The sequence below is a fragment of the Zasmidium cellare genome, assembly GCF_010093935.1.
Source record: "Zasmidium cellare ATCC 36951 unplaced genomic scaffold M409scaffold_13, whole genome shotgun sequence".
Lineage (NCBI taxonomy): Eukaryota > Fungi > Ascomycota > Dothideomycetes > Mycosphaerellales > Mycosphaerellaceae > Zasmidium > Zasmidium cellare.
Genome location: NW_022986957.1, coordinates 458,992 through 482,928, shown reverse-complemented (window position 1 = coordinate 482,928; position 23,937 = coordinate 458,992). Strand labels below are relative to the sequence as shown.

At 53.4% G+C, this 23,937-nt stretch overlaps 11 protein-coding genes across 11 annotated transcripts; 7 read left to right on the top strand and 4 right to left on the bottom strand.

The window, feature by feature from the left end:
• Window positions 1-162: 162 nt before the first annotated feature.
• On the top strand, window positions 163-1,122 carry M409DRAFT_21633 (uncharacterized protein; the record flags this gene model as incomplete). The annotated part of the gene is made up of 1 exon (XM_033805950.1): window positions 163-1,122. One exon carries the CDS (start codon window positions 163-165, stop codon window positions 1,120-1,122), a length of 960 nt encoding a protein of 319 aa, XP_033669078.1.
• Window positions 1,123-1,943: 821 nt separating this feature from the next.
• M409DRAFT_65680 (uncharacterized protein) lies at window positions 1,944-4,276 on the top strand (the record flags this gene model as incomplete). The annotated part of the gene is made up of 2 exons (XM_033816623.1): window positions 1,944-2,112; window positions 2,160-4,276. 2 exons carry the CDS (start codon window positions 1,944-1,946, stop codon window positions 4,274-4,276), a joined length of 2,286 nt encoding a protein of 761 aa, XP_033669077.1.
• Window positions 4,277-6,073: 1,797 nt separating this feature from the next.
• M409DRAFT_21631 (uncharacterized protein) lies at window positions 6,074-8,013 on the top strand (the record flags this gene model as incomplete). Its single annotated transcript, XM_033805949.1, has 4 exons — window positions 6,074-6,388; window positions 6,475-6,784; window positions 6,839-7,164; window positions 7,222-8,013. The coding sequence occupies 4 exons, from the start codon at window positions 6,074-6,076 to the stop codon at window positions 8,011-8,013; spliced, it is 1,743 nt and encodes a 580-aa protein (XP_033669076.1).
• A 1,033-nt stretch (window positions 8,014-9,046) lies between these two features.
• On the top strand, window positions 9,047-10,650 carry M409DRAFT_65679 (uncharacterized protein; the record flags this gene model as incomplete). Its single annotated transcript, XM_033816622.1, has 2 exons — window positions 9,047-9,914; window positions 9,968-10,650. The coding sequence occupies 2 exons, from the start codon at window positions 9,047-9,049 to the stop codon at window positions 10,648-10,650; spliced, it is 1,551 nt and encodes a 516-aa protein (XP_033669075.1).
• Window positions 10,651-11,406: 756 nt separating this feature from the next.
• M409DRAFT_21629 (uncharacterized protein) lies at window positions 11,407-12,872 on the bottom strand (the record flags this gene model as incomplete). The annotated part of the gene is made up of 3 exons (XM_033805948.1): window positions 11,407-12,043; window positions 12,096-12,760; window positions 12,816-12,872. The coding sequence occupies 3 exons, from the start codon at window positions 12,870-12,872 to the stop codon at window positions 11,407-11,409; spliced, it is 1,359 nt and encodes a 452-aa protein (XP_033669074.1).
• Window positions 12,873-13,957: 1,085 nt separating this feature from the next.
• M409DRAFT_36421 (uncharacterized protein) lies at window positions 13,958-14,723 on the top strand (the record flags this gene model as incomplete). The annotated part of the gene is made up of 3 exons (XM_033810550.1): window positions 13,958-14,097; window positions 14,169-14,352; window positions 14,406-14,723. The coding sequence occupies 3 exons, from the start codon at window positions 13,958-13,960 to the stop codon at window positions 14,721-14,723; spliced, it is 642 nt and encodes a 213-aa protein (XP_033669073.1).
• A 376-nt stretch (window positions 14,724-15,099) lies between these two features.
• On the bottom strand, window positions 15,100-16,149 carry M409DRAFT_21627 (uncharacterized protein; the record flags this gene model as incomplete). The annotated part of the gene is made up of 1 exon (XM_033805947.1): window positions 15,100-16,149. One exon carries the CDS (start codon window positions 16,147-16,149, stop codon window positions 15,100-15,102), a length of 1,050 nt encoding a protein of 349 aa, XP_033669072.1.
• Window positions 16,150-16,998: 849 nt separating this feature from the next.
• M409DRAFT_53485 (uncharacterized protein) lies at window positions 16,999-17,580 on the top strand (the record flags this gene model as incomplete). The annotated part of the gene is made up of 2 exons (XM_033812382.1): window positions 16,999-17,431; window positions 17,489-17,580. The coding sequence occupies 2 exons, from the start codon at window positions 16,999-17,001 to the stop codon at window positions 17,578-17,580; spliced, it is 525 nt and encodes a 174-aa protein (XP_033669071.1).
• Window positions 17,581-18,448: 868 nt separating this feature from the next.
• Window positions 18,449-19,981, bottom strand: M409DRAFT_53484 (uncharacterized protein; the record flags this gene model as incomplete). The annotated part of the gene is made up of 3 exons (XM_033812381.1): window positions 18,449-19,609; window positions 19,658-19,768; window positions 19,814-19,981. 3 exons carry the CDS (start codon window positions 19,979-19,981, stop codon window positions 18,449-18,451), a joined length of 1,440 nt encoding a protein of 479 aa, XP_033669070.1.
• A 1,338-nt stretch (window positions 19,982-21,319) lies between these two features.
• M409DRAFT_36467 (uncharacterized protein) lies at window positions 21,320-21,976 on the top strand (the record flags this gene model as incomplete). Its single annotated transcript, XM_033810561.1, has 2 exons — window positions 21,320-21,628; window positions 21,686-21,976. Coding segments are annotated over 2 exons (600 nt in total), but the record flags the coding sequence as incomplete, so codon positions are not given.
• Window positions 21,977-22,235: 259 nt separating this feature from the next.
• On the bottom strand, window positions 22,236-23,937 carry M409DRAFT_21623 (uncharacterized protein; the record flags this gene model as incomplete). The annotated part of the gene is made up of 4 exons (XM_033805946.1): window positions 22,236-22,289; window positions 22,342-22,610; window positions 22,669-23,812; window positions 23,866-23,937. 4 exons carry the CDS (start codon window positions 23,935-23,937, stop codon window positions 22,236-22,238), a joined length of 1,539 nt encoding a protein of 512 aa, XP_033669068.1.

The window sequence follows — 23,937 nt, the reverse complement described above, 5'->3', positions numbered from 1 at the left end:
TCCATGGCTGAGACGGTGGTGTGCTTGACGATCCAGAGAAGCTGTACGTTCGAATCGACTTGATGATTGCGCCATCTTGATGTGCACATCGTAGAAGGGTGTTGGGGACTTACATATACCAACATTCCCTCGTCTCCAACTCTTCGTCCATCACGTTCAACCATGACACCGAGCAAGAGCAACACATTCACACTGGTCTTATCAGATGGTAGAACGCTTGCGTACGAGACCTATGGAGTTTGCCACCCAAATCAATCCACATCCACCGCATTCTACTTCCACGGCCTCCCCGGCTCTCGACTCGAAGCCGCCGCCGCCGCCTCTCATGTCACTCGAGTAAACCTGCGCATCATTTCCATCGACCGACCAGGCTTCGGTCTATCCACCCCGCGTCCAGGGCGGATACTCCTCGACTGGCCCAAAGACGTCGCCGAGCTCGCCGACCATCTCGGCCTGGAGAAGTTCCATCTGCTGGGCGTCAGCGGCGGAGGTCCGTACGTCTTCGCCTGCCTCAAGGAGATTCCCGAGCGGATTATCAACGCCGCTGTGGTATGCTCCGCCTGGCCTTTTGATCTCGGAACGGCGGGTATGCGCTGGGCCACGTGGTTCTTGCTGAAGACTGCGTCGGTCTCATGGCTCCAGGGTGTTGTAGCCTTCCTTTTGGATTGGGAGATGGGCGACCTGGCACGAGAGACCGAGCACCCTGAACGCTTCGTCGACGCATTCATGAAAGCGATGTCTGCGCCTGATCGTCCCGCAGCGGACGCCGAGGTCTTGCAAGACGAAGTCCTCCGCGCTCAAGTCATCGCCGCCACGCGGGAGGCCTTCCGACAAAGCAGTATCCATAGTGCTTGGGAAGCAGGACTGTACGACGATTGGAAGTTCCAGCTCAGTGACTTGGACTTCAAAGGACGTCTGGAGATTTGGCACGGGAGGTTGCATGTCAATGTCCCCGTGGCGATGGCGGAGAAGGCCGCCGCTCGAATGCCCTGGGCGACGTTGCATCTCGTTGAGGACGTAGCGCATTTGAGTCTGCCTGCGCGGTATTTGCGTGAGATTCTCTCTTCTCTTGTAGGGGTACAGACGAGCTCGGCAGCTGTTTGCATGAGCAATGTAGACTGATGAAGAGGCGCAGTCGTATTACTCGCTGTCTCCAGATGTGAGCGAGAGTGCAGTGACTGTATTTAGAGATCGAGTACCCGTCTTGTAACGTCGCATTCATTACGCTACATCCTCTCTACGTTGAGACTACAAGTCGGACGCCTGGACTTTACTGGGTTGACAAAGTAAGTTTGGCAAAGAATACAAATACAGCATTTGATAGACGACTAAGCAAATGGTGAAGTCCTCCGAGACATTTGGTGTCTGCTCAAGTTCCTGCAAAGTGATACGGGTTTCACATGCAAACGCCGGCAAGTCGCACCTTCCCTTCTTAGCACGAGAGGCTAGCGTTATCGGCCTCCCAAGCTAGCTCCAGAATCTCGCACGTCTTCTCGCACGTGGAGCTTCTTTATCGAAACATCTTGAAATAGCTTCTTCTTTCTCGAACTGCGCACCCGGGTACTCAAAGCGTAGCACAGTTACGAATTCGTCTGCCAATGGCCTCGACTGCACGTTACTATGCGGACTATGCGGACTCTTTAGCGATGCGGTCTCTTTAGCGGTAGTCTACGCCTTGACTAGCGTGCTGCATCGGAGGAATACTATACGGAGAGCAAGACGAGTGCTACATTGTCGAATCCCGCTCGCAGTAGTCGTGCTACTAATACGAGGAGTGGGTACAGAACGCAAATTCAAGTCAGATGGCGTGCTTCACGCCATTCCCAAGCACTAACGCGCAAATCAAGCTCTCATATAACTTCTGGGCTGCTGTTGCAGAGCATAAAGCCAACGGGACACTCTCCTGCTAGAAATCCAGTCGCCAGCGTGCGCAGACGAGAGAAATGTTCGACACAGAGCACTCCGCCGGCGGCCATGTGCCCAGCAACGCAACCAAGAAAGACAAAACAGGCGCCGTGATGGTTGCTAAGGCGCTCGACGATGGACAGCCAACCATACTGGAATCCCTAGACGATGTCGAGGTGAAGAATGAGTATCCCGTTATACGCAATGGTAAGCTTAGAAGACACACGGAGTGGCACAATCTGACCAAAAAAAAGGCCTTGATGTTTCGCGCTTCCTCATCTCCGATCGTGACGATGGTGATCCCAGCTTCACTTTCCGATCTATTGTCCTAGGGACTGTCTTCACGCTGTTGGCGAGCATCATTACCATGCTATACCAGTTCAAGCCGACCAGTGGCATCAGCGTCTCGGCGACCTTCCTCCAGATTATCATCTTTGTATGCGGAGAAGCATGGGCTCGCTTGACTCCTCGCCCAGATCGATTCAGCAGGTCTTCGAAAGTATCAGCAATACTACGCTTCATGAACAGTGGCCAACCCTTTGGCATCAAGGAACACGTTGTTGCCAGCCTTATTGCCAGCTCTGGCAACAACGGGCTTTCCGGAGTGGAGATATATGCCATTGAGAGATTGTACTACAACCGCAGCGTTCAAGCGTTGACGGTGGTAATGGGGACTTTTTCAATCTCTCTCTGTGGCTTCGTAGTCGCTGGCCTTCTTCGGCCCTTGGTCGTCTACCCGTCTGAGATGGTATATTGGGGCTCCCTGCCTCAGGTGATTTTATTCCAAGGCCTACACTACAACCGCCATGTCAACCGCAAAGTCCTCTATGCTTTCGGGATCGCGATACTCAGCGCCGCCGTGTGGGAACTGTTCCCAGCATACATGTTCACGTGGCTGAGTGGAGTGTCAATATTTTGCGTGGCTTCAATTCGGGCTCCAACGACAGTTCGCTCGATCTTTGGAAAGATCTTCGGAGGCTCATCGTCAAACCAAGGCGTAGGAATTCTCAACTTCGGTCTTGACTGGCAATACATTCAAAGTCAATACATGGCCTTCCCTCCCAAACTGCTGCTGAACTTTGGCATTGGAACAGTCCTGTTCTACATCTTCATGCTAGCTCTGTACTACGGGAACGCTTGGGGATCCAAAGAGACTGGCCTCCCATTCATGTCGACAGCCCTTTACACCAGTTCCGGCGCGCAATATCCCGTCACATCTATTCTCAACGCCCAGGGCTTCGTTGACTACTCGAAGTTCTTCAGCATTGGTAGCCCTCGCTTGACCTCGTCTACGGTCTGGGGCTTTTTCACACAAAACGTGGCCATCGGTGCCCTTGTCACACATGTCCTCATGTTTTACCGTAAAGACATGATGCTGGCATGGAGGCAAGCCCGCGACCGATCTCAGCCCGATCCTCACTTCCAGGCCATGCTCAAGTACAAAGAGGTTCCTACGTGGTGGTACGGCGCGCTTTTTGCCTTGTGTTTCATCGCTGGACTGATCGCCAACACTCGTGGCGAAACTACCCTTGAGTGGTGGGCTTACCTCGTTGCCCTTGCTCTTGGCGCCTTCCTCGCCCCATTCTCGATGATCCTCTACGCCCTGTATGGAACCGGCGTCAGCACCAACCAGCTTTCGAAAATGGTAGCAGGAGTAGTGCAGCCGGGTCGACCTCTAGCTGGACTTTACTTTGCGAGCTGGAGCCACCAGGTCATCCTGCTTGCGGTGAATTTGGCGAACTGGCTCAAAGTCGGTCAGTACACCAAGATTCCCCCTCGTGTCATGTTCAGCACGCAGATCTACGCCACTCTCCTAGGCGCCGCGTTCAACTACATAGTCATGACCATCATTGTGACCAATCAACGGGAGATCCTTCTAAGTCCCCAAGGCAACCAAATCTGGAGCGGATCTTTTCTGCAGAGCTTAAACACGCAGGCAATCACCTGGGCACTGGCCAAGGACGTGTACAGCGCCTCGTCGCGCTACTTCATTGTTCCCATAGGCATTATCATTGGTCTGGCACTACCCATGATACATGCTGTCATCAGCCGATTTTCGCCAATGGTCCGGTCATGGCCGCTCAACACCGCTTTGATTATGACTTACGCCGGAAGCGCATACTACGGACAGACATCGTATCTTTCGACTGCCCTCGCCGTTGGCGTTTTCACGCAAATGTACCTCCGCAAACGCCACCCAGAGATTTTCAACAAGTACAACTACGTCGTCGGTGCAGGATTGGATGGCGGAGCTCAGATTATCATCCTCGTGCTGTCATTTGCAGTCTACGGCGCGAGTGGAAAGACCACGCCATTTCCTAGATGGTGGGGAGCACCAAGAGGCGATGTTAACCCTGACCACTGCATGTAACCAAAGAATTCTACAGTTCAACAAAATCAGAATAGAGATTATTGCTATGAGATTGGCCACGTCCAGTATATGTGAGCGACTTTCGAAAAGGACAATACACTGTTTGAAGAAGAAGGGTAGAGAATTTTGTAAAAGAGTTTAGAGTGCTTGTTAGAAAGCACTGCTTGCTGTGAAGTCGACAAAACAGATAGAGATACCAAATAGATTAGAAGGAACGTTTAGACGAAAACTGTTTTAATAGATTAAAAGAGTACAGCAAAATACTAAAAATACAACTGTAGAGTAATGTGAGGTGGTGGGTGGTGGGTTTCACATGCAAACGCCGGCAAGTCGCTCCTTCCCTTCTTAGCACACGAGACTAGCGTCATCTGTCTCCGCACACTAGCTCCACGATCTCACACGTTTCCGCACGTGGGCTTCCCAGCAACTCGAACACCTCAAACGACTTCTTCAACCCTCGATCCTCTCTGTTGGCTACACGACTTCACGCACACAGCACGGGATAGCTACAGATACATCACTCAGCCCACCTGCCAAGTTCCGACAATGCTGTGCGGTCTCTTCAGCGGCAGTTCTACGTCTCGAGCAGCGTGCTGGATCGGAGGAGGACGACACCAAGAGCAAGGCAAGCGACGACAAGTCGTCAGAAACCTCCACCGACTCCCCAGATGATTCGCCCAAATCCATCGAGTCGTCCCCCAGAAACCCCAAATTCCCCAACACCACCCTCCCCGACATGATCGGCACCCTCCTCCTCCACCCAGACCTTCTAACCACCTTCGCCACGACCCTCCTTAACGCCGAGCTGATCCTCTTCCTCCACGCCACCATCGTCTGGAGATTCCAATGGACGGGCCCCCTCCACGACTGGAACACCGCCAGCCAAGACCAGCGCGCAGACCGCGTCAAGTGCTACGCGCACGCGGCGTTGATTTACGATTCGTTGGTGGATGAGAGTGCGGATTTTCCGGTGAATATCCATCCGCAGAGACGGAGGGGGTTGGGGGAGATGTTTCGGTGGGCGAGGTGGGTGGATGGGGAGACGGGGGATGTGTCGTTCGCGACGGTGGACAGTGACGGTAGGACGATTGGTTGTGGCACGCCTGATATGGCCAATTCACGCTCTGCTACGCCTTGGGAAGGGGATGAGTTCCGTCTCAACGACAGGTCCTCTCGCCTCGTCACGCAGAAGGCTATGGCCGAAGTCCCAATCAACGCATCCGAGGCAGTCAAGAAGATCCAAGTCTTGCCAGCAGATACCACCGACCGCCTCATGACGGCGAAGGAGAATATCGGCATGGAGGTCGAAGGTGCTACGATCGACAAGGAACCTGATGCTCCTCCAGGAATGGATCTGACAGTGTTCGACGAGGCGATCAAGGAGGTCAAGATGCAGGCCTACCACAACGTGTGGCTGCCGTACGTGCAGAGCGAGGAGTATCGGAAACTCACAGCGAGCAAGTGCGTGTGGGTTGATTGATTGAGCAGAGAGCGGCGGTCGGAGAACGAATTGGCGTTGATTTCCGGCCTTGTGTTCTTTTGATGACGAGACGAGATACCCAAAATTTGTGCTTCTAGCGAAAAAAGCGATTGGTGTTCTTGGAAAGGTCTTTGGAGATTGCGGTCATCGAAGCGGGCCACTGCATTGGAATGCAGCGTGCATGCGCATACCGACATTCCAGGGGTAGATTACAGGGGTAGATTAGTAGAAATCTCCAAACACAACAGTTCACTTGTAGTTACACTCACCCCGTACGCTTTCCGTAGCCAGGACTCCATAATCCCATCGCCGTCGCCATGCCTTCATTACGCGAAATCGTCGAAATCGCCTTATGGATGGCAATCGCGGCAACATTAGGGATTTTCCGCGGCCTCATCTGGACGGGCGTTTGCACACTCTGGCATCCTATCTGGACGACTCTACCCGCTGTTCTTCATGTTCTGTGGATGGATCCGCTCTTCCAAACCGGCAACACGTATCTCGACAATCTTCTCGCTCTCGGAGTGCACGGCGTGACTTTGGTCGCCTTGCTTGACATCTTCAGCAGGTTCATGGAGGATGCGAAGTTGGCTGCAGAGGAAGAGAAGAGGCATCCTCGGACATCGCGCAAGGTTCGTTGGAAGGCGTTGAAGTATTTATCTTTTCGGCTGTGGTCATCACGCTCTTGGTCAATTTCTTGCGGTATGAGCATCGACAGTTGAAGCTTGAGTTTTTTGAGTTGTTGGGCGAAAAGGAGAGAGGAGAGGAGTGGGTCACTGAATCCACAGTGAGGAAGTACTTGCCTGGATTTTTGAAGCGCCTGGTTGATCAAGGCCTGCATCCGCATTTCTACGCCAAGTTCCCTCGTACACTCTCACAAGTCTTTCCTCACGCACCGGACGATTCGAGCCGGACTGCAAGTGTATGGGGATACTTCAAGTTGTTAGCTGAGAATTCGAGGAGCTTGTGGTGGACACGGCAGTGGTTCATGCGTTGGATGGCGTGGAGCATATACGTGCGAATCCAGTGTAAGTCAAAGCATGTCCCTAACATCGCCAGCCTGTTAATTTGTCGTCTTCCAGGCACCGATCGCAATATCGATCGCTGGATAGCCTTCGAGTTCACGTGGCTTGGATATACGACAAGTCTCGCGGGTGCGCAGTGCTTGTTCTTCGCGTTGCTGCTGTCGCATCCGAGACGAGCCAAAAAGTCCATCGCGTACTTGAAGTCTATCCCCGTGGTGCTCTCTACCCTTCCAGAAGGCATATTGGTTATCATCGTGCCTCTCGCGCTGGTCTGGGACGAGAAAAGCAGGAAGCGGTGGCCTCCCGGCACATACGTCGTCTTCACAGCAGTGCAGACGCTTTTGACCGCCATACCTCTGGTCGTAGTTGTGTCGAAGGCGGTCGTAAGTCGTGGACGAAGTCGTGAATCATAATTTTGCTCGCTAATGGAACCGTTTTAGATTGCAAAAAGGTCGGCGAGACTGAAGATGAAGCAGTTCTGGTATGCTCTATCTGTCTTCTCCATGATCCTTCACGCCACGAGTACCTACTTCGCCTTTGCGGAGGTGAACGAGGACAGTTGGCTGGGGCGTTTCAATGGATGGCCGAGACAGCTTAATTGGTTCGTACCATGGCGAAACGAATCGGATGCGGGCGTCCAGGAGGACAAGTACGTGGGCGCCTCAGTCTTCGAGATTCTAGGAGAGCATCCGTGGATCAATGCTTTGGGATGGGACGTGCTACTGTCGGCTGCCGTCCTATGCTCTTGGTCGGCCTTCAGTTCAACAGAGGCCCGAGACATGATTCGATGTAGTGTCTTCCCGGAATTGGAAGGTGGAGAGGACCTGGAGGTGGAAGCCAGATCCCATAAGGCTCGATCAACTCGAAGCACCATTCGACAATCCTCACGGACGAGCAAACACGCCAAGATCCGTCAAGACGCGCAAGAGACTGGGCGGAGCGCTAGTAGAGGACGGTATTCACGTGCAGATCACGCAGCGGGTGCTTCAGGTCAAGGCCAATGGCAAGACGGTTTCTCAAAGCTCAGGCCGTGGACGTCCCTCCTGTCAACGAATGAAGCAATAAGGAGACCTGATGCTGGTCGAGCTGAAGAGGATCAAAGCTTGTGGCCACAGCAGCAGGAACAAGCGGGCGAGGCGGAAGCTGCCGGTTTGGCGTGGTGTCTGTGGGTGCTGGGTGGATTGGGTATGGCGACTGCGGCGGTACTTGGTGCAAACCAGCAAGAGATATGAAAAATGAGCAAAACGAGGCATCCGAGTTTCGTCCTGAGATGGATATACCGGCGCCATGCAGCGTGATGACGGAGAGCGCAGTTCTCAGTGCTAACGCGCGCCACATGCTCCGGCCGTTCGCACGATATACTGCATTCTAGAACGCGCGGTGTGGCTCTCGTTCAAGGTTAGGTAGTTCATTCGCGCTTGCTAGCATTCTCCAATGCTTCGGCCGACCACCGCGGACATTGTTTAGCTGTTTCGCAGCGCCTGGCCATACCGCGTCTGTCACTCGGTTCCAGTGGACCACCGGCAGAGATTTGAAGTTCGTGGCGTGTGCTCGAGGGTCGAGGAGAATCGTGTGAAGATCTGACGTGGGCTCGGAGGCGCATGAGAGCGGCTGTCAGTGAGAGATGGCGAGGGCAGAGGCTCTTGGGTGCTGCACGAGGTGCGTGTGAGTGCAGTTGAAACGTGCCGGGCGGGTGTGCTGGAGGAAGGCCATCCGCCGGGAAGAATCAGCCTTGTGCGCGTTGTGCGAGTGCGTTCGACGTCACTTCCAAAATTATTCCATCGGCGTTTGTCTCCGCCGACCCTGGGAACGGCCCCGCGTGATTGGCTCGTTTCCGAAACCTTGACGAGACCAGGGCGCCATCATGGAAGGCACGGCACAGCCTCCTTCCAAGGGTGAGGTTTGGCGGCCCTGGCGACGCTCAATCTTCCTCTCCATCTCCTTTCCAACAACAACATCTCCACCACACCCATCACGACTCTCTCCAAAACTACACCACCACCAAGCACACACTCGTTACGACCATCCAACCAATTCTAGGCGCCCAAATTCCTCATTTGCGGCCTCAGCACTGTGTACAAGCAGCCGCGTAAGCCAGCGACGTTGCCTGCAGCTGAGGGGTCGCGACCAAGCATCTCCTCAAAACCACCTGCTCAGGCATCAAACTCCCTCGAGCCGCACTTCCGTCACCTTTGGATGGCACAGACCCGCTACAACTCAATGGGAAGTCGACCAACTCCACAACTAAAGACCGAAAACTTCGACATGGACTCGTTCTTCGACTTCAACCAAGGCGGCAACCAGCCCTCGCCTGCCACGGCCACATCGTCGCGCGCCGACGCGCTCTCGCCGTTCGAAAAGGAGGAGCGACAGCAGTTCAATGGCCCTAGCCACGACTATGGCCAGTTCAAGCAACAGGTCGGCCTGCCGGTCGGCAGCATGTCCAACATGCCTATGAACAACTTCGAGGGCTTCAACTCAGGCATCGACGAGATGGGATTCAACTCGGGCTTCGGATGGAACTCTGGTATCGACATGGACGCCGACATGAGCGTCGACTTCAACAGCACCCAGCCGATGCCTCCCATGTTCTTCCCATCCAACGACGGTCCCTCCGACAACTACGTCAACCCCAACAACGTCGGCGGCCACGAAGAGCCACAGAGCAACGTCGGTCGTCTTTGGCCTGGCATGCACTCTCAGCAGGCGCAGCAGGCTGCGATGCAAAAGGCTGCTGCGGCTGCGGCTGTTCAGCAACGTCAGATGAAACTGCAAGCCCAGCAGGCCCAGTACCGCCAAGCCGCCAATGCTTCGCAAAATCAGAGCAGCCAAGGTTCGCAGCAAACACATGGCAATGGCAAGCGTGCATCGCACACTAGTGAGCCACATGTCGAAGAGTCCATCTCCCGTCTCTTGAACCAGATGCGCCAGAACAGCTCCGCGCAGGCCGCGGATGATGAGGGCTCGCCAAATGACAGCCTGCCACACATTGCTCGCATGAAGAAGGACGAAGAGGAGATGGATGAGGATGAGCGTCTGCTTGCATCTGAAGAGGGCAAGAAGCTCTCCAGCAAGGAACGCCGCCAGCTCCGGAACAAGGTCTCCGCTCGTGCTTTCCGCTCGAGGAGAAAGGGTAAGACACCACGTCGCGTTGCTTTACCCAGCATGATACTAACTCTATCCCAGAATACATCGGCCAGCTCGAAGGCGAAGTTGCCATGAAGGCTCAAGAGAGCAGCAGCCTTCGCCAAGAGAACCAAGCGCTGATGCACGAGAATGAACGCTACCGTGGCCTCATCGAGACTCTGCTCCGCCACCCAGCGTTCACTCCGTTCATCAATGACATCAGTAAAGATCCATCTGTGTTGATGCCTCCTCAACTTCAGCAACACCGTCAGCAACAACAACAGCAGCAGCAACAGCAGACATCCGTCGCCCCAACTCCTCAACCGCAGCAAGCTCAGCCCCAGCAGCAGTCTCAGGCAGACATGAAGCCCGAGTTTCTGAACTTCGACGCCTCTCAACTCCAGGTCCCATCGCAATCGCAATCAGAGCAGCAGCAAATCGGCCTCGCTATGATCCCCGAGAACGATTTCTCCAAACTCAACCTCAACAATTTCAACTCGATGAACTTCAACAACAACCAGAACTACAACGGCGTCAACGCCTATGTTGTTCAGGATTTACCTACCGGTCCTGACCCTGTCGACCTGCTCATCGAATCGCCTACTCGCCTGCCTTACTCTACTGCTGCCTCTACCGACTACTTCTCTGCTGCCCATGCACCTGTCGACTCTGGACTCACCGTACTACTGGCCAAACTCGACAACGCTGCACGCAAAGTCGACGTAAACCAATCTCTCTACTAGCTGCATAGCAGCACCACAGGATACCCATCAATGTGCAAATCATAGTCGACCAAGATCGTCGACCGGCGTTTTTATCAAGGGAATAGGCTCGCGTTTGGGGTCTACTTTGTTGTGTTTTGTGTGGAGAGGATGATTAGCGCATCTTGTCTCGTTTGTTTAGACAGAGAACCCTTCGATCGGGAAGAATAACAACCGATAATCTGTCGAATGACTCCCTGCGTTTCCTCCGTCTTCCTCACGCTCGCCTCCGCTCGCAACGCATGTCCGAAATGGCAACCTCTGCGATGTACATGTACATCTCACTGCCGAAAGCTCTTCGACTCGAGCCACACCCACACCACGCAGGCATCGCCACGTACCCCTGTCGTCGGCAATGCAGAGATGGCTGGTACATGCTATTGCTGTCCTCACACCGTTCTGCCCACCCACTGCCGGCCTTGCATTGCGACGCACTCCACCTTATTCTCCCGCCTTGGTGTTTCAGATGCTGTTGAAAAGGGCTGGCTGTGATGTTTTGCCGTTGTCCGGCTTACATGTTGTCCGTCTGGGGAGGTTACAACTTAGAGGTACTTGTATGTACCCTGTAGATGTTGCCGTGGTTACTAATAAGTACCGTTGCTGACTGACGGATGTTCGGGTCTCCAATGCTCCAGATAGTACTCAGTCATGGATGGAAGGCCTGAGGCTGATTTCTCTTCGGCTGCGGAGGCATGAGATACGAGATTAGATTGCAGGGACAGGAGACATATCTTGGTTTTACCTACTACTACCAATGGATGTAAACACCCTCGTCCTCCTGCCAAACCAATACTGCCAATACAGCTTAAAATAATACCTGAGATAGTACACTGCAATCTTCGGCCATGTGTTCAGATACCAGCTCGCAAACGCCACGCTGCGACAGCGCGTGACATCGCACTCCTGCAGGACTTTAGTCTCCCACTCGGCGACGTTGTCGGGGTCGAGGGGCGGTTTGCCGTCGCTGGGGCAGATGACTTGGTTGACGAGCAAGGTGAGCGTGTACGCGCCGAGGGTCGTGCCCATGCCGATGTTGGGCTGGGGTTGGCATAAGGCGTCGCCAACGAGGAAGAGGCGGTTGTTGAAGAAGGCGGCTTTGGGCGCCGCGATGGAGGAGACGACGCTGACGAAGGGGGCGGGGGTGCTCTCGACCAGCGTGGCGATGGTGGGGTTGAGCGTGCGGCGGGCTTGGGCGATTTGGTATTGCCAGATGGAGGGGCGCATTTTGCCTTTGGGGATTGTGGTGCGGTGGTGGTGGCCGTCGACGTCGGTCATGATGTCTTTGAGCGAGAGGTCTTTGGGCCAGAAGTACCAGGCGAAGTTGATTTCGCGTTGGCCTGGTTCGAGGGAGCCCTTTTCGCCGGGGATGGTGTAGCTGTGAAGAGTTAGTATGTGTGGAAGCGTGGTAATGGCTTGGGGATGGTTACATCACAAGGTAGTTGTGCTTGTAAGGGCAGACCAGTGGCTTGTTCTCGATCTTGTCCAGTATATCTTGGGACAGATTCTTGGTGGGGATGGTGCCTCGCCAGATAACATAGCCTGGTTCTTCACGTTGAAGGCGTGGCATCAGCTGTCGCCGGATGGTGCTGTTCGTGCCGTCTGCTGCGATGACCAGATCGCCAGTGTACTCCGTCTTGTCCTTAGTCCGGACGTCTTCAGCAAAGACCGTCATCCTGCCTTTGACGTCTTCGACTTTCAGCGCCTTCTTGCCCGTGATGAACTCGACGCTTCCCTCCTTGGCATCGCGCGCGTGAGGCGGCAATTCAGGGTTGTATAAGTTGGAGTAGCCGTCAAAGTTGGCACGTAGGCGATAGTACACCGCATCCCAAGAGGTCAAATTGAGGCTGACAGGAAGCTGATACTTCACGTCCATTTTCTCGTCCAGTACTCTGAAGCCAGGATTGACAACGCCCAATGGCTTCGGCCTCAGCACATCTTCGACCTCGAAGAAGCTCTTCACGTCCCGCTGAAGGCCAATACCCGCTGCCAGTGCTTCGCGTTCGGATGATACGGCCACTTCTAGAATGCGCACGTTGTGACCTTTTCGTTTCAAGAGAATTCCAGACATGAGGCCGGCGCATGAGCCGCCAATCTGCAGAACGCGAAAGTCAGACCTGTTGGCAGTGAAGCTCCAAGAAAACACTCACAATGATGACATCCATTGGCTTTTGCGCGGTCGTAGCTGTTTCTTTTTCGTTCGCCATGATATTGACACCGCCAGACTTCAGTTCTAATCCTCAAATTTCAACTGCCACAGGTGTCGAGCAACGGCGCTCGAGAGCAAGTTGTTGAAGGTCGAAGACAGACACGCCTGATGTCAGCGCGGTCGATACTTTGGTAAGTCTGCTAATAATGTCGCCCAGGGATCCTTGACCCCTCCCAAGATATATCCAGGCTGAAGGAGTGCTCTCATCACGTTCGGTTACAGTTAGTCACTCGCGATCTTACATATATAGGGCTAGTGTGCGAAGGACGAAGCGATCGTCGGATCCGCAGGATGTACCTCATCGGTCCTCAAAGCTTGGTCAGGAGAACTCTAAAGGCTGGACGGTGGTCCTTGGTGCAGAGGCAGATTCCAGGGCCGTGTATCCGCCAGTGATGTTCTGCTTTCAAGGTGCCCTATGTCCATCGACATCATTTGAAACGCGTGCGGCTCAGCAGACATGTATTACTTATCTCGTCTGAATTTCCTTTTCAGATTCTCAAGTGATATTGGCGAGTAGTGTGATTTTCTGTCCGGGCCACGGTGATGGAAGAAGCGATCATTGGTGATGATTGACGGCCTGCAGCATGCATCTGCTGAAGCTGAGAAGAGAGAATGTTTGCGGACCACGCTGTTTCGAGGCAGTACCCTTGGTGTTCCGGTCAAAGTAGAACGTCCTATACCGTAATGGAAGTGCTATGTCTCCGACTTTTCACAAGCGACTGCGCTGCGAATTGCACTCCAAGCTGCTTAGATGGCTTACTAGTAATGGGGATGAATGTTCAGGAGGGTAGTGTCATTCGTTGACCCGGTGAGATGGTTGTGGAAAAGGCGTGAACGTAACCAGCCGATGAGTCCTCGCTGCCGTGCGGGCGAAGTTTGCCAAAACAGCCCTGCCCAAGACTTATGTCAGCCCGGCTTTGCCAAGAGCTCCTCGCACCCAAATTCCAAACTGACGTTGAGCCGTAACGACACCTCTCGACGACCAGGCGCAGACTGACCATCCAGCACACCCACCACCGCCAACACCGCCCAACTGGTCTCGCTGGACGTTGATATCACACCCATCAGCACATTCCAGCAATCATGTCTGACGGCGAGGTCGAAGTCGAGGCCGTCCAGGCCTACCCAGTCCTGCCAAAGGATGTCACCAACGAGATCGGCTCGACCAAGCTCTTCAACAAGTGGAGCTACGAGGACGTCGAGATTAGGGACATCTCTCTCACGTACGTGCGGAATGAATCGCGAGATAGGAAACATTGAGGTGGCAGCGCAGATGGCTGATATGGTACAACAGCGACTACATCCAGATCCGGCAGCCGGTCTACATCTCCCACTCCGCTGGTCGGTACGCCGTCAAGCGCTTCCGCAAGGCGCAATGCCCCATCATTGAGCGCCTCACCAACTCGCTCATGATGAACGGCCGCAACAACGGAAAGAAGCTCATGGCTGTCCGCATTGTGGCTCACTCCTTCGAGATTGTGCGTGGAAACGAAATTCGCTACACACCCACAAACATTAACAATCGCTTCAGATCCACATCATGACCGACCAGAACCCCATCCAGATCGCCGTCGATGCCATCGTCAACTGCGGTCCCCGCGAAGACAGCACCCGTATCGGTAGCGCAGGTACCGTTCGTCGCCAGGCCGTCGATGTGTCCCCTCTCCGCCGCGTCAACCAGGCCATCGCTCTCCTCACCATCGGTGCCCGCGAGGCCGCTTTCCGCAACATCAAGAGCATTGCCGAGTGCTTGGCTGAGGAGCTCATCAACGCTGCCAAGGGTAGCAGCAACAGCTACGCCATCAAGAAGAAGGACGAGTTGGAGCGTGTGGCCAAGAGCAACAGATAGACGGCGGGCTCGGATGATTCTTTACAGCATGGATGGAAGGTGTTGGTTGGTTGCGGCCAGGCATGGCTCCAATGTCCCCTCGATAGGCAGGTCATGGTAGAGACGTGCCACCTGCTTTACTTTTTCGCGCGCTTGGTCGAGTGCATAGGGCTGTACTTAACGGCTTGACACGAATATCAAACCAGACATTCAAAAAGGCGGGCACATTCACATGAAAGCCGCATCACGTGAAGACGCACACAAGTCCGAATTTCCACTCGCGTATCAACGATCCACGATCGACTACAGGGGTATCTCAAACGCAATGACCATACCGCTCATGACAATACTGGTTCGACACAACTGCGCATCACCAACCCACACGGCTTCCCACTTCTTACAACCTCGACCTCGCATCCCTCGCAGCCTGCTCCCTAGCCCCCGCCGCACGATCCAAGAACGCCTCCCTCGCCAAAAAGCCCCTCTTACTCTTCCCATACTCATCCAACTCATCCCTCAGACCCTCCTTATCCACAAAGCCCTTCCAATCCAACTGACTCTTCTGCACTGTACTCATCTTCTGCGCATTCTTCTTCATCTCCGCCAACTTCTGCGACATGAGCCCCTCGGTCTTCGTAGGCGCATGTCGTCGCAACTTCTCCGGCGCCACGCCCTTCACATTCCCCGCTGGGTTTGGTTCGAAAATCGAAGGTCTCTTGAGCGGTCTTTGCAGTCCAGACGGGTCGAGATTCGCGGTGTGTTTGGGATGTTTGGGATCCGCTTCGGGGTGCTCGGCGAGGTATTTTTGGGCTTCTTTCGAGCCACGGGGGTGTTTCTCCTCGACCTCTGTGATTTCGCCCGCGAATTCTATTCGGCGTTTGATGGTTATGAGTTCGTTGGGATCACCCTCGTCTTGTACGTTCTCTTTGTTGCCGTCTGCGTCTTCGTCGACATCCGTGGTCTCTGGTGGTGGTGCAGCGATCGTCGCGCGTCCTATGGGTGCGCTGCTGAGGTCTTTCCACACTTGCTCCACGTTGATGGTGACCTGCCCGTCTCGCGCACGTTTACGGTTCTTCCGCTCTTCCTTTTCCACGATCCGCTGTGCGCGAGTCCGAATGAACCCTCCCTCGCCACCGCTGTCTTCATCTCGCGCGGCTGCGGCGTCTTCCTCTTCTTTCCGCCGTTTCTTGCGTTTCCGCTCTTGGATCGTCGCTTCGTCGCCCGAGTCGAGTTCTGCATTCAAGACTTCGCCATCTGCGTCTGCTTTTCGCTTCTTCGGTCTCTTGCCCTTCTTCGTTGTGTCTTTCTCTTCGGGTTCTTCGTCTGAGGACGACTGCTCGGCCTCGACCTCTGCGGCTTCCGGGTTGAAGTCTTCGTCGGCGTTTTCGTCGTATGCTTCCTCTTCGGACTCCTCCTGTCTGTCGATGTCGTCCATGGGGTCGTCCATGGTGATCAGAGGCTATCGCTGTTCGTGTGTGGTGATTCTGAGGTTCAAGGACGAGTTAAACTTGGATTCTGGAGATGTTGCATGACTCGCGCTCAAATTGCTCCTCCAAACTTGCGGTCTCGCGTTCTTGACAGCTTCGTCCTGTTCGCACACAACAACCCAAACTGGAACCATCAATATCGCTTACAAAACATCTAAACGACCCTCGAGGGACGTACCAATGGCTCTGCAGCACGCGTCGACCGACGCGACGATCTGCTTGACAAGAATCGTCACATGTTGCCCACCGGAAAGATGCCGTACACGCTTTGCCCCTTGCATCCTCGAACAGTGGACCGGGTATCCGAGTCCGAGGCGGTCAGGTCCTTTCTATTCAATGCTTCCAATCGATATTCTTGTATGAATGTTGAGCGAGAGAAGACCAACACAGCGCTCATGGACCTCTGGAAAGTCATCCAAAGTCGTTGGAAGCGTCTAGCAAAGGGATCTTTCTATTCTACGACACAACACATCATTTCCGGCAAAGAGACATTCATGGACTCTACGATTGCCTTGCGGACTTACTAGTCGGAACAGACCTGGGAGTTTCGGCTCAGGCCAACTCTATCTATGTCCGGCTGACTAGTCTCACCAGTCTTGCTTGTCCTTTGATTCCAAAAATCGTTCATTCTTAGGGACTTGCTCCTTTGGGATGCTTGCTTGTCGGAGGTAGGGCCCCCAGCCTATAAAGAAAGCTTCCTGCTCCTTCGATATCTCTTTCCATTCGCTCACACAACACTTTCAATTGAGAAGCTTTCAGCACAGCTGTCCACATCTCACTTCACCCTCAAACTCACACACTCTGTCAACATGTCTGAGATCTCCTTCTACGACGTCACTATCCCCATCTTCACCAAACGCGTCCAACAGCTCAAGCACTGCTTGCAAAAAGGCGAACAATGGTGCAACGAAAACAAAATCGCAACTTCCGCCCTCGTCAAATCCCGCATCATCGAAGACATGCAGCCCTTGCCCTTCCAAGTGCAGACCGTCTACCGCATGGTCATCTACTTGTTCAGCCGAATGGACATCCCCGGAGCGCCAGCACCCACCGACATCCCCGTCGTCGACACCTACAACGGCATGTTCCAGCAGATCGACGAGATCCAGAAGCTGTTGAGCGGTGTCAGTCAGGAGCAGTTGGAGGGCAAGGCATCGAAGGAGGTCTCGTTCGGTCCACCTGGACGGGATCCTTGGGAGTTTACGGGCTTGTCGTTTGTGCAGGAGTTTATTATGGTTAATGGTGAGATTTACTATGTTGTTTGGGATAGCTGGGGCGGCGAATACTGACGTTGGACAGTCTACTTCCATACCACGACGGCGTACGACATCTTGCGGAAGGAGGGCGTTCCGCTTGGCAAGTTGGACTTTCTTGGGAAGGTTGGCTTGTGAGAATGGATCAACGTGTCAATGATACTGAGAGAGGCTGTCGTTGAACACTTCGCATGCTCATGATGAAGCAGCACCATAGAATCTCAATTTTAGCTAGTAACGTCGAAGAGCAATCGAAAGAAGTACAGAAGCTGCTCAACCTGTTGTCTTCATGCGGAAGAGAAACGACCACCTGCAGATCGACAACCTTCGTTGCACTATCAAAAACCTTCAGGACATGGACCTGAAACATCCAAGCTCAGCCTACAACCAGATCTGGAGAACTGAAGCGACCGCCAGCCACGGCCAGGAACCCTTTCTAGACCTTGACGATATGCGATTCGGAATTTGACTCGTGCCTCTCCTCGCCTCTTGCATCTCGCCACCGGAAGCGTTTCAATACGATCCTGTTAAGATGTCTTCGGAGCCGCGTCTTGAATCAGCGAGACATGGCGCAAGGGACCTTTCGTCGACATCATCACATCGATCGTATGTACGCTCGTAGATCTGTTACTGCTGCGCTCTCAAAATCCTGGTAACAGTCTTGTTGGCGAATGAGCTTTTGAGATGTCTTTTAGGGCGTACTCGTATGTGTCGTCGGTGAGGTCTTGGCATTTGATGGTGGTGGAAAATGAAGAGTGAAGACGTGAGGTTCTGTGAAAAGTTCGTTATGTGCTAGAGATGCTCGATCAACCCTTGGACGCCTTGATTATCCATACAACATGTACACGTTGTGATATTATTACAAACAAGCGGAAATCTGCAGTTGGCCGTCATTCTTGTAGCGAACGATTCGACGTTTCGCCAAGTCGTGGTCGCACGCTGCTGCTGTTGAATGCTGTGAACTTCAACCTCGTCATTCGTTTTACAAGTGGCCGCTCCAGCATGCTTAGAATGGTCGTCCTTCATAAGGTGACGTTGGTGTTGAATAGCGATATGGGTTCGGCGAGTCGAAATAGGGGTTCGACGATCGGTCTGGCGTTCGCTTCGTCTTTGGCACCCAGTTCGGAGACCCATTCCGACGATGGTCGATTCTGATAAGCTCTTGCTGGTGTTCGCCCGTTGGTGTCGGCGGTGCAGCTTGACTGAATATGTGTGGGACAGGCCGAGAGATGCCCTTCTCCCTCACACTCAGCTGGCGAACCATTTCGGGGCGTTGTGGTTGCGTAGTGTGTTCAATTCGACTCAGTCTACTCTGTAGTCTCCTGCTCTTTTGACGGGTCGGTTGGTTCGCAGTGGCCACTGGAGATGACATCAACTGGGAGCCTTGCTCTGCGATTGTCTCCCTCGTGATGCCCATTTTGCTCATCACTCGTGAGTTCTTCAAAATCGGCGTGATGCTGATATGACTTCTGCTTCTGGAAGCACGCAGCTCTTGCTCATGTTGCGGAGGTTCAAAGCCCCAGTCGCCGAACATGGTATCAGTGAACCGTGTCTGATTGACTGAACCCATGGCTGACCTCGATCGACCGTAACTCATGTATCCGTTGGTGTGTTCTCTGAGGCTTCGGAACAATGGTCGTAAGGTAGCGGCTGCAGCTGCTGAAATCCCAAGCCCGCATTCGATGATCGACCAGATGCATAGATCTATCGACGTGTTGAAGAAGTTCGGGCCAGGCAAAAGTCCCTTCATGTATTGGATCCGGACCAAGGATATCACACTGCCGGTGCAGCCTAACAACAGGACCACTCCTGCACTGATCTTGACACGTAGCGGCATCGTTCCCTTCACCAGGATGTATATTGGCATAATGGCTAGCACCCAGTCTGTGCATGCGTTGACCAAGGCGCCCGCAAGCTGTATCGGGTATATTGCGTTGTTCGGCATGCATATTCCCTTGAGCTCGTTCTCCAAGTATTTCGAGGGGTTCCCGCAGTTGAGTAGTGCAATGAAGAATAGGAAAACACCATACGCGGTGCTTATGATGATCGTGCTGTACACCGCGTATTTCTCCCATGTTCTTATAACGAACCGCAGGTAAAAGATTCCCAGTGATATTTTGAGGAACACCATCGCTGTGATGTATAGATCAAAGCTGGCCACGGTGAGCTGCAAAGTATCAGTGAATGATGATCAATAGATTTTTCTGAGTCTCACAGCTACCAGTCGCGAGAGCTCTGAAAGACCCAGGTTCTGCGCGTGAGGAGCACCTCCAACTGTCTCGATCATGATCTCAACGACACAGTATCCAGTGAAGATTATCTGATCCTAGTTAGAATCAATCACCATGAGGGCTTGAGAGTAATGGCTTACAGCAGCAAAGATTAATGTGGCATCGTCCCAACCCAGGCTCCTTATGATTGTCACTCGAACCCAAATTCGAAGAGAAATCGTGACCCAGACGCAACTGAGGAACAGCGCTGCCGCCGCGAAGATGCCATTACGGGCGTCACCAGGGTTGGCTCCGCTGAAAGTCGACATGGCTAGGAATCATGAACGCTGGCTCCGTAAAGACAGGTAGAACAGAAGTCGTGCTTGCTGAGCAAGTGCCCCAAGGAGCTCAAGTAGAGCGGCCAGCACGCCCACAAGGAGGCATGTCAGTCCTTCAGTGGCAAGTGCAACGGGGTCACATCCAGAGTCAGCGGCCTAGCGACTTACCGGCATCGCCGCACCGGGGGCAGATGTGACGGCTGACTGCGTGTCTTCTAGAGTCCCTCGTAGTCAGTTGAAAGTGACCTAGAACATACTTCCAACGTAATGGCACTGCCTGGCGTGCGTTTTGTGTCAATAATAGCATATAGCCGGTGAAGGCCACCGGAAAACTCTTCCTCATTGACGGAGCCTTTCCAAGAAGCTCGGTCTTGGGCGCAGAATCACGCGGCCAGAAGCACCATGCGAGTCAGATGTGGTTGTTTGCGACAAACTCTGAAGATCTCTGCATCCCACGACATGCTTCCGATAGGACCCAAAAATGGCTCAGCATCAATGCCTATATCTGCCGTGATTGCCCAAAACGTGAAGTCGACCAAGTCCGGCCGTAGTGGTGCTGTGCAGCAGGTTGGTGAATGATCTATGGCGTTCACAAAGCGGCCATGTGCTGTGAACTCTCTTAGACCAGATTGCAGGGCTTTTTGAAGAGCATGTTTGCCTATCACAGTCGGCACACGTTATGGACGAGGGCCTATCCAGGACCGTGTCGCAGGATAAGGTGCAGACCCCTGGGCATGGTTGGAGGCTGGGTCGTCATGCAGTCGTTGATGGATAGACCTTGTCGCTGAAAGGTGATATAACAGATTGATATATAGCAAGGCGTGCCGATGGGTGACGCCGCATGTGCGTGAATCGTGAAAGGGTGCCAGAGTTGTGAAAGCTGCTTCGGAGTGGGAGAGGACTCTGTGGAAGTAGTACGTGCAAACACGCTAGTCACGGGCCGCTCCGACCCAGCAACCACATCCGTGGCTGTTTCCAACGACCTCTCCTCATGCATATCACGTCGGGCTATTGCATCCACTGTGCTTACAACCTCGTCATGCGGCGGCCTTGATTGCTTCGAAATGGCGAACAGAAACCATGGGAATCCGCGCAATCAGCGGGTGGCTGTCGTGGACATGACCGACATCGACATCCCCAGCGACGAGCTCGACCTTCCAGCACAACAAACCGCGGAGGTGGCCGAAGAGGAAGAAGTCGAGGATGATGGCGAGGCAGACGAAGATGAAGAGGTTCAAGGTAGAAATTCTTTCTAATGGTGTCTTACGCGCAGTAGGCTAAGAGTCATGTGCCACAGATGGCATCGATTTCGACGACGCGCCCTTTCCGCCCCCTGGATTGAAGGAAATTTCGTCGTTAGCTTCATGGACTGTCAGCACTGCCAAACCCGGGAATGGCGTCGCCGCCTTGCGATCGCCCGATACTACGCTCTACTGGCAGTCGGATGGCCCACAGCCACACTTGTTGAGCATCCACTTCTTCAAACTGGTTTCGATTGTTCACATGAGGATCTTCTTGGACTTCGTAAACGATGAATCCTACACTCCGACCAAAATCCAGTTTCTAGCTGGAATGGGCGTCCACGATATCCAACAATTCGCAGAAATGAGCTTTGAACAACCGACGGGCTGGATCGATGTCGACTTCAGCGAGGTAGGACCTATCGAAGACGATGATGAGAACACTTCAGATGAGGGAGTAAAAGAAGTCGACTGGAGCAAACGGCCTGCGCTCCGAGCATTTCTGGTCCAGGTCAAAATCCTTGAGAACCACCAAAACGGCAAAGACACCCACCTACGAGCCGTGCAGCTTTTTGCCAGAGACGAGATGCATCAAGCACGACGGATTGTGCCTGCTCTAAGTAAGGCTCCCAAAAAGGTTGCCAAGGCGCCAGCATCGAGGACTACCAAGAAGCCGCTGCATGTACACACGGAGCCAAACAACATCAAGCTGGCCCCGTGGATGATGGAGCCAGATCTCAGATGAAAGTGGCAGTCGTTGCAGTTCTCCTGCAGGAGTGGAACAAGAAATGAGGTTATGCCTTGGAACGGAAGACTTGGCTTTCATCAAGCAACAAAGATCGACTTCGTGTCATTCGAATGAGCACGCGGCACAGCGAGTGCCGACCGCGAGGTCGCCTGGTTTGACCGAAAGTGGTGGTAGTGTCTTCAAGTGCTTGTCACAGCACTTGCATCTGCTGGCGCCGAAGCATTATCGCTTTCGCCATCAACGTCGCAAGTATCGATTATAGCTCATCATGTCGAGGCTTGTCAGGGACAACACCCATTCTAGGGTCAACCTTCAAATCGATCAGAATGTTTGCAGTCTCTGCAAGTGGGCTTTCAACGAACCTGTGAGATCTTGAAGCCACCTGGCATCATATGTTGAAACACCCCCTCTGGGTCATACTTTGCTGCAGCGGCACGTATCTTTGCCACGTTCTTAGAGCCATAGCTCTCTAATGGTCTCTGGCTAATGTCTGCATAGTCCAGGTAGATGAAAGGATTATCAGCACCGACACTTGCTGCATATTCCGAGATGTCGTCTCGCAGCTTCTGTGCATGGCTTTCGAACAGCTCATCTTCCTTGGAGTCTTCCCAGGCGAAGTATGATTCATACACTGCAATCAATATCGTTTAGCAGCCGGGTCATTCGACAGCGTTACATGTTGCACTTACTAATAAGAGTCTCGTCAAACCGATCAAGACCCAGGACATTTCCTCCGTTGGCTTTGCCGTGCTCCGCAAACAGTGTCGGGACAGGCTGATACAGCGCAAGAACCTTGAAGTCAAATTTCGCCTTTTCTTCGAGGCTTGCGATGGTCTGCTTGAACAACTCGTGCGCTTTCTTCAAGACTCGAATGTCGTTCTTGAATGTCAGCGTACTGAACTGAATCCGATGACTTTTGGGCTGTTCGAGCTCTTCGGCGAGTGAGGTCATGTTCCTGATTCCTGTGGTATCTGAGATGTTGCCTTGAATGGCGAAGAATTCCTGGAATACAGCTGGTCGGTCGACGGGCTCGGTATAGTCGTACGCATTCATGAAGAGTGGGACTTTCATTGCTGACATGTAAACACTTATCACGATCGCAGAGCCGAAGGGGTCTTCCTGGATTTTGTCGCCGAAGTTGAGCAGGGCGTCGAATTGCTCCTCGTGCGTGGTCTCTGGATACAGGACCAAGCCTCCAAAGACATTGCCTTCTTCGAATGACATCAAGTCGAAGCGAGTGACGATTCCAAAGTTCGTGGAGCCGCCTTTCAGTGCCTGAAAAAGGTCACTGTGCCCGTTTTGATTAGCAGTCACAATGCTACCATCCGCCAACACGACTTCGAACTGGGCCACATTATCGCAAACAAGCCCCTTGCGTGCAGCGTAGTAAGAGTTGCCACCTCCAATGACCAAACCGCCAACTCCGACCGTATATGAGCGGCCTCCCACGACCATTACACCAAGTTTGTCGAGAGCCTTGTATACATCACCCCATACAGCGCCTGGCATGACTGAGACTGTGTCGTTGCTCGGATGATGCACGACAGATGACATCTGATGAAGATCAATCGTGACTCCTTTATCAGTACCAGCCGCACCGGCAAAATGCATATGGCCACCACTTCGAACTGCGAACTCGCATGGTGTGGTCTTGTTCGCCTCTACGAGCGCTGTCACAGCTTGAGATACCTCTTGAGCATTCTGGGGCTGTAGAAAGCAGTGTGGCGACAGCTTTGCGCTTTGGGAGAAGTAGTTGTCGAGGCGAGCACTGAAGGATTCATGGTCCGGCTCCAGTATCCGCTCACCCAGACCTGCATTCCTCAAAGCCTCGCACTATGAAACATCGTCAGCAAGCGCTGCATTACTCCGTCCATGAGAATGCATACGCAGTGGCTAGCTTGTTGTTGCTCGGCAGCCACGCTCAGGCCTGCAAATGCTGCGGCAGCAAGAAGCCTCAT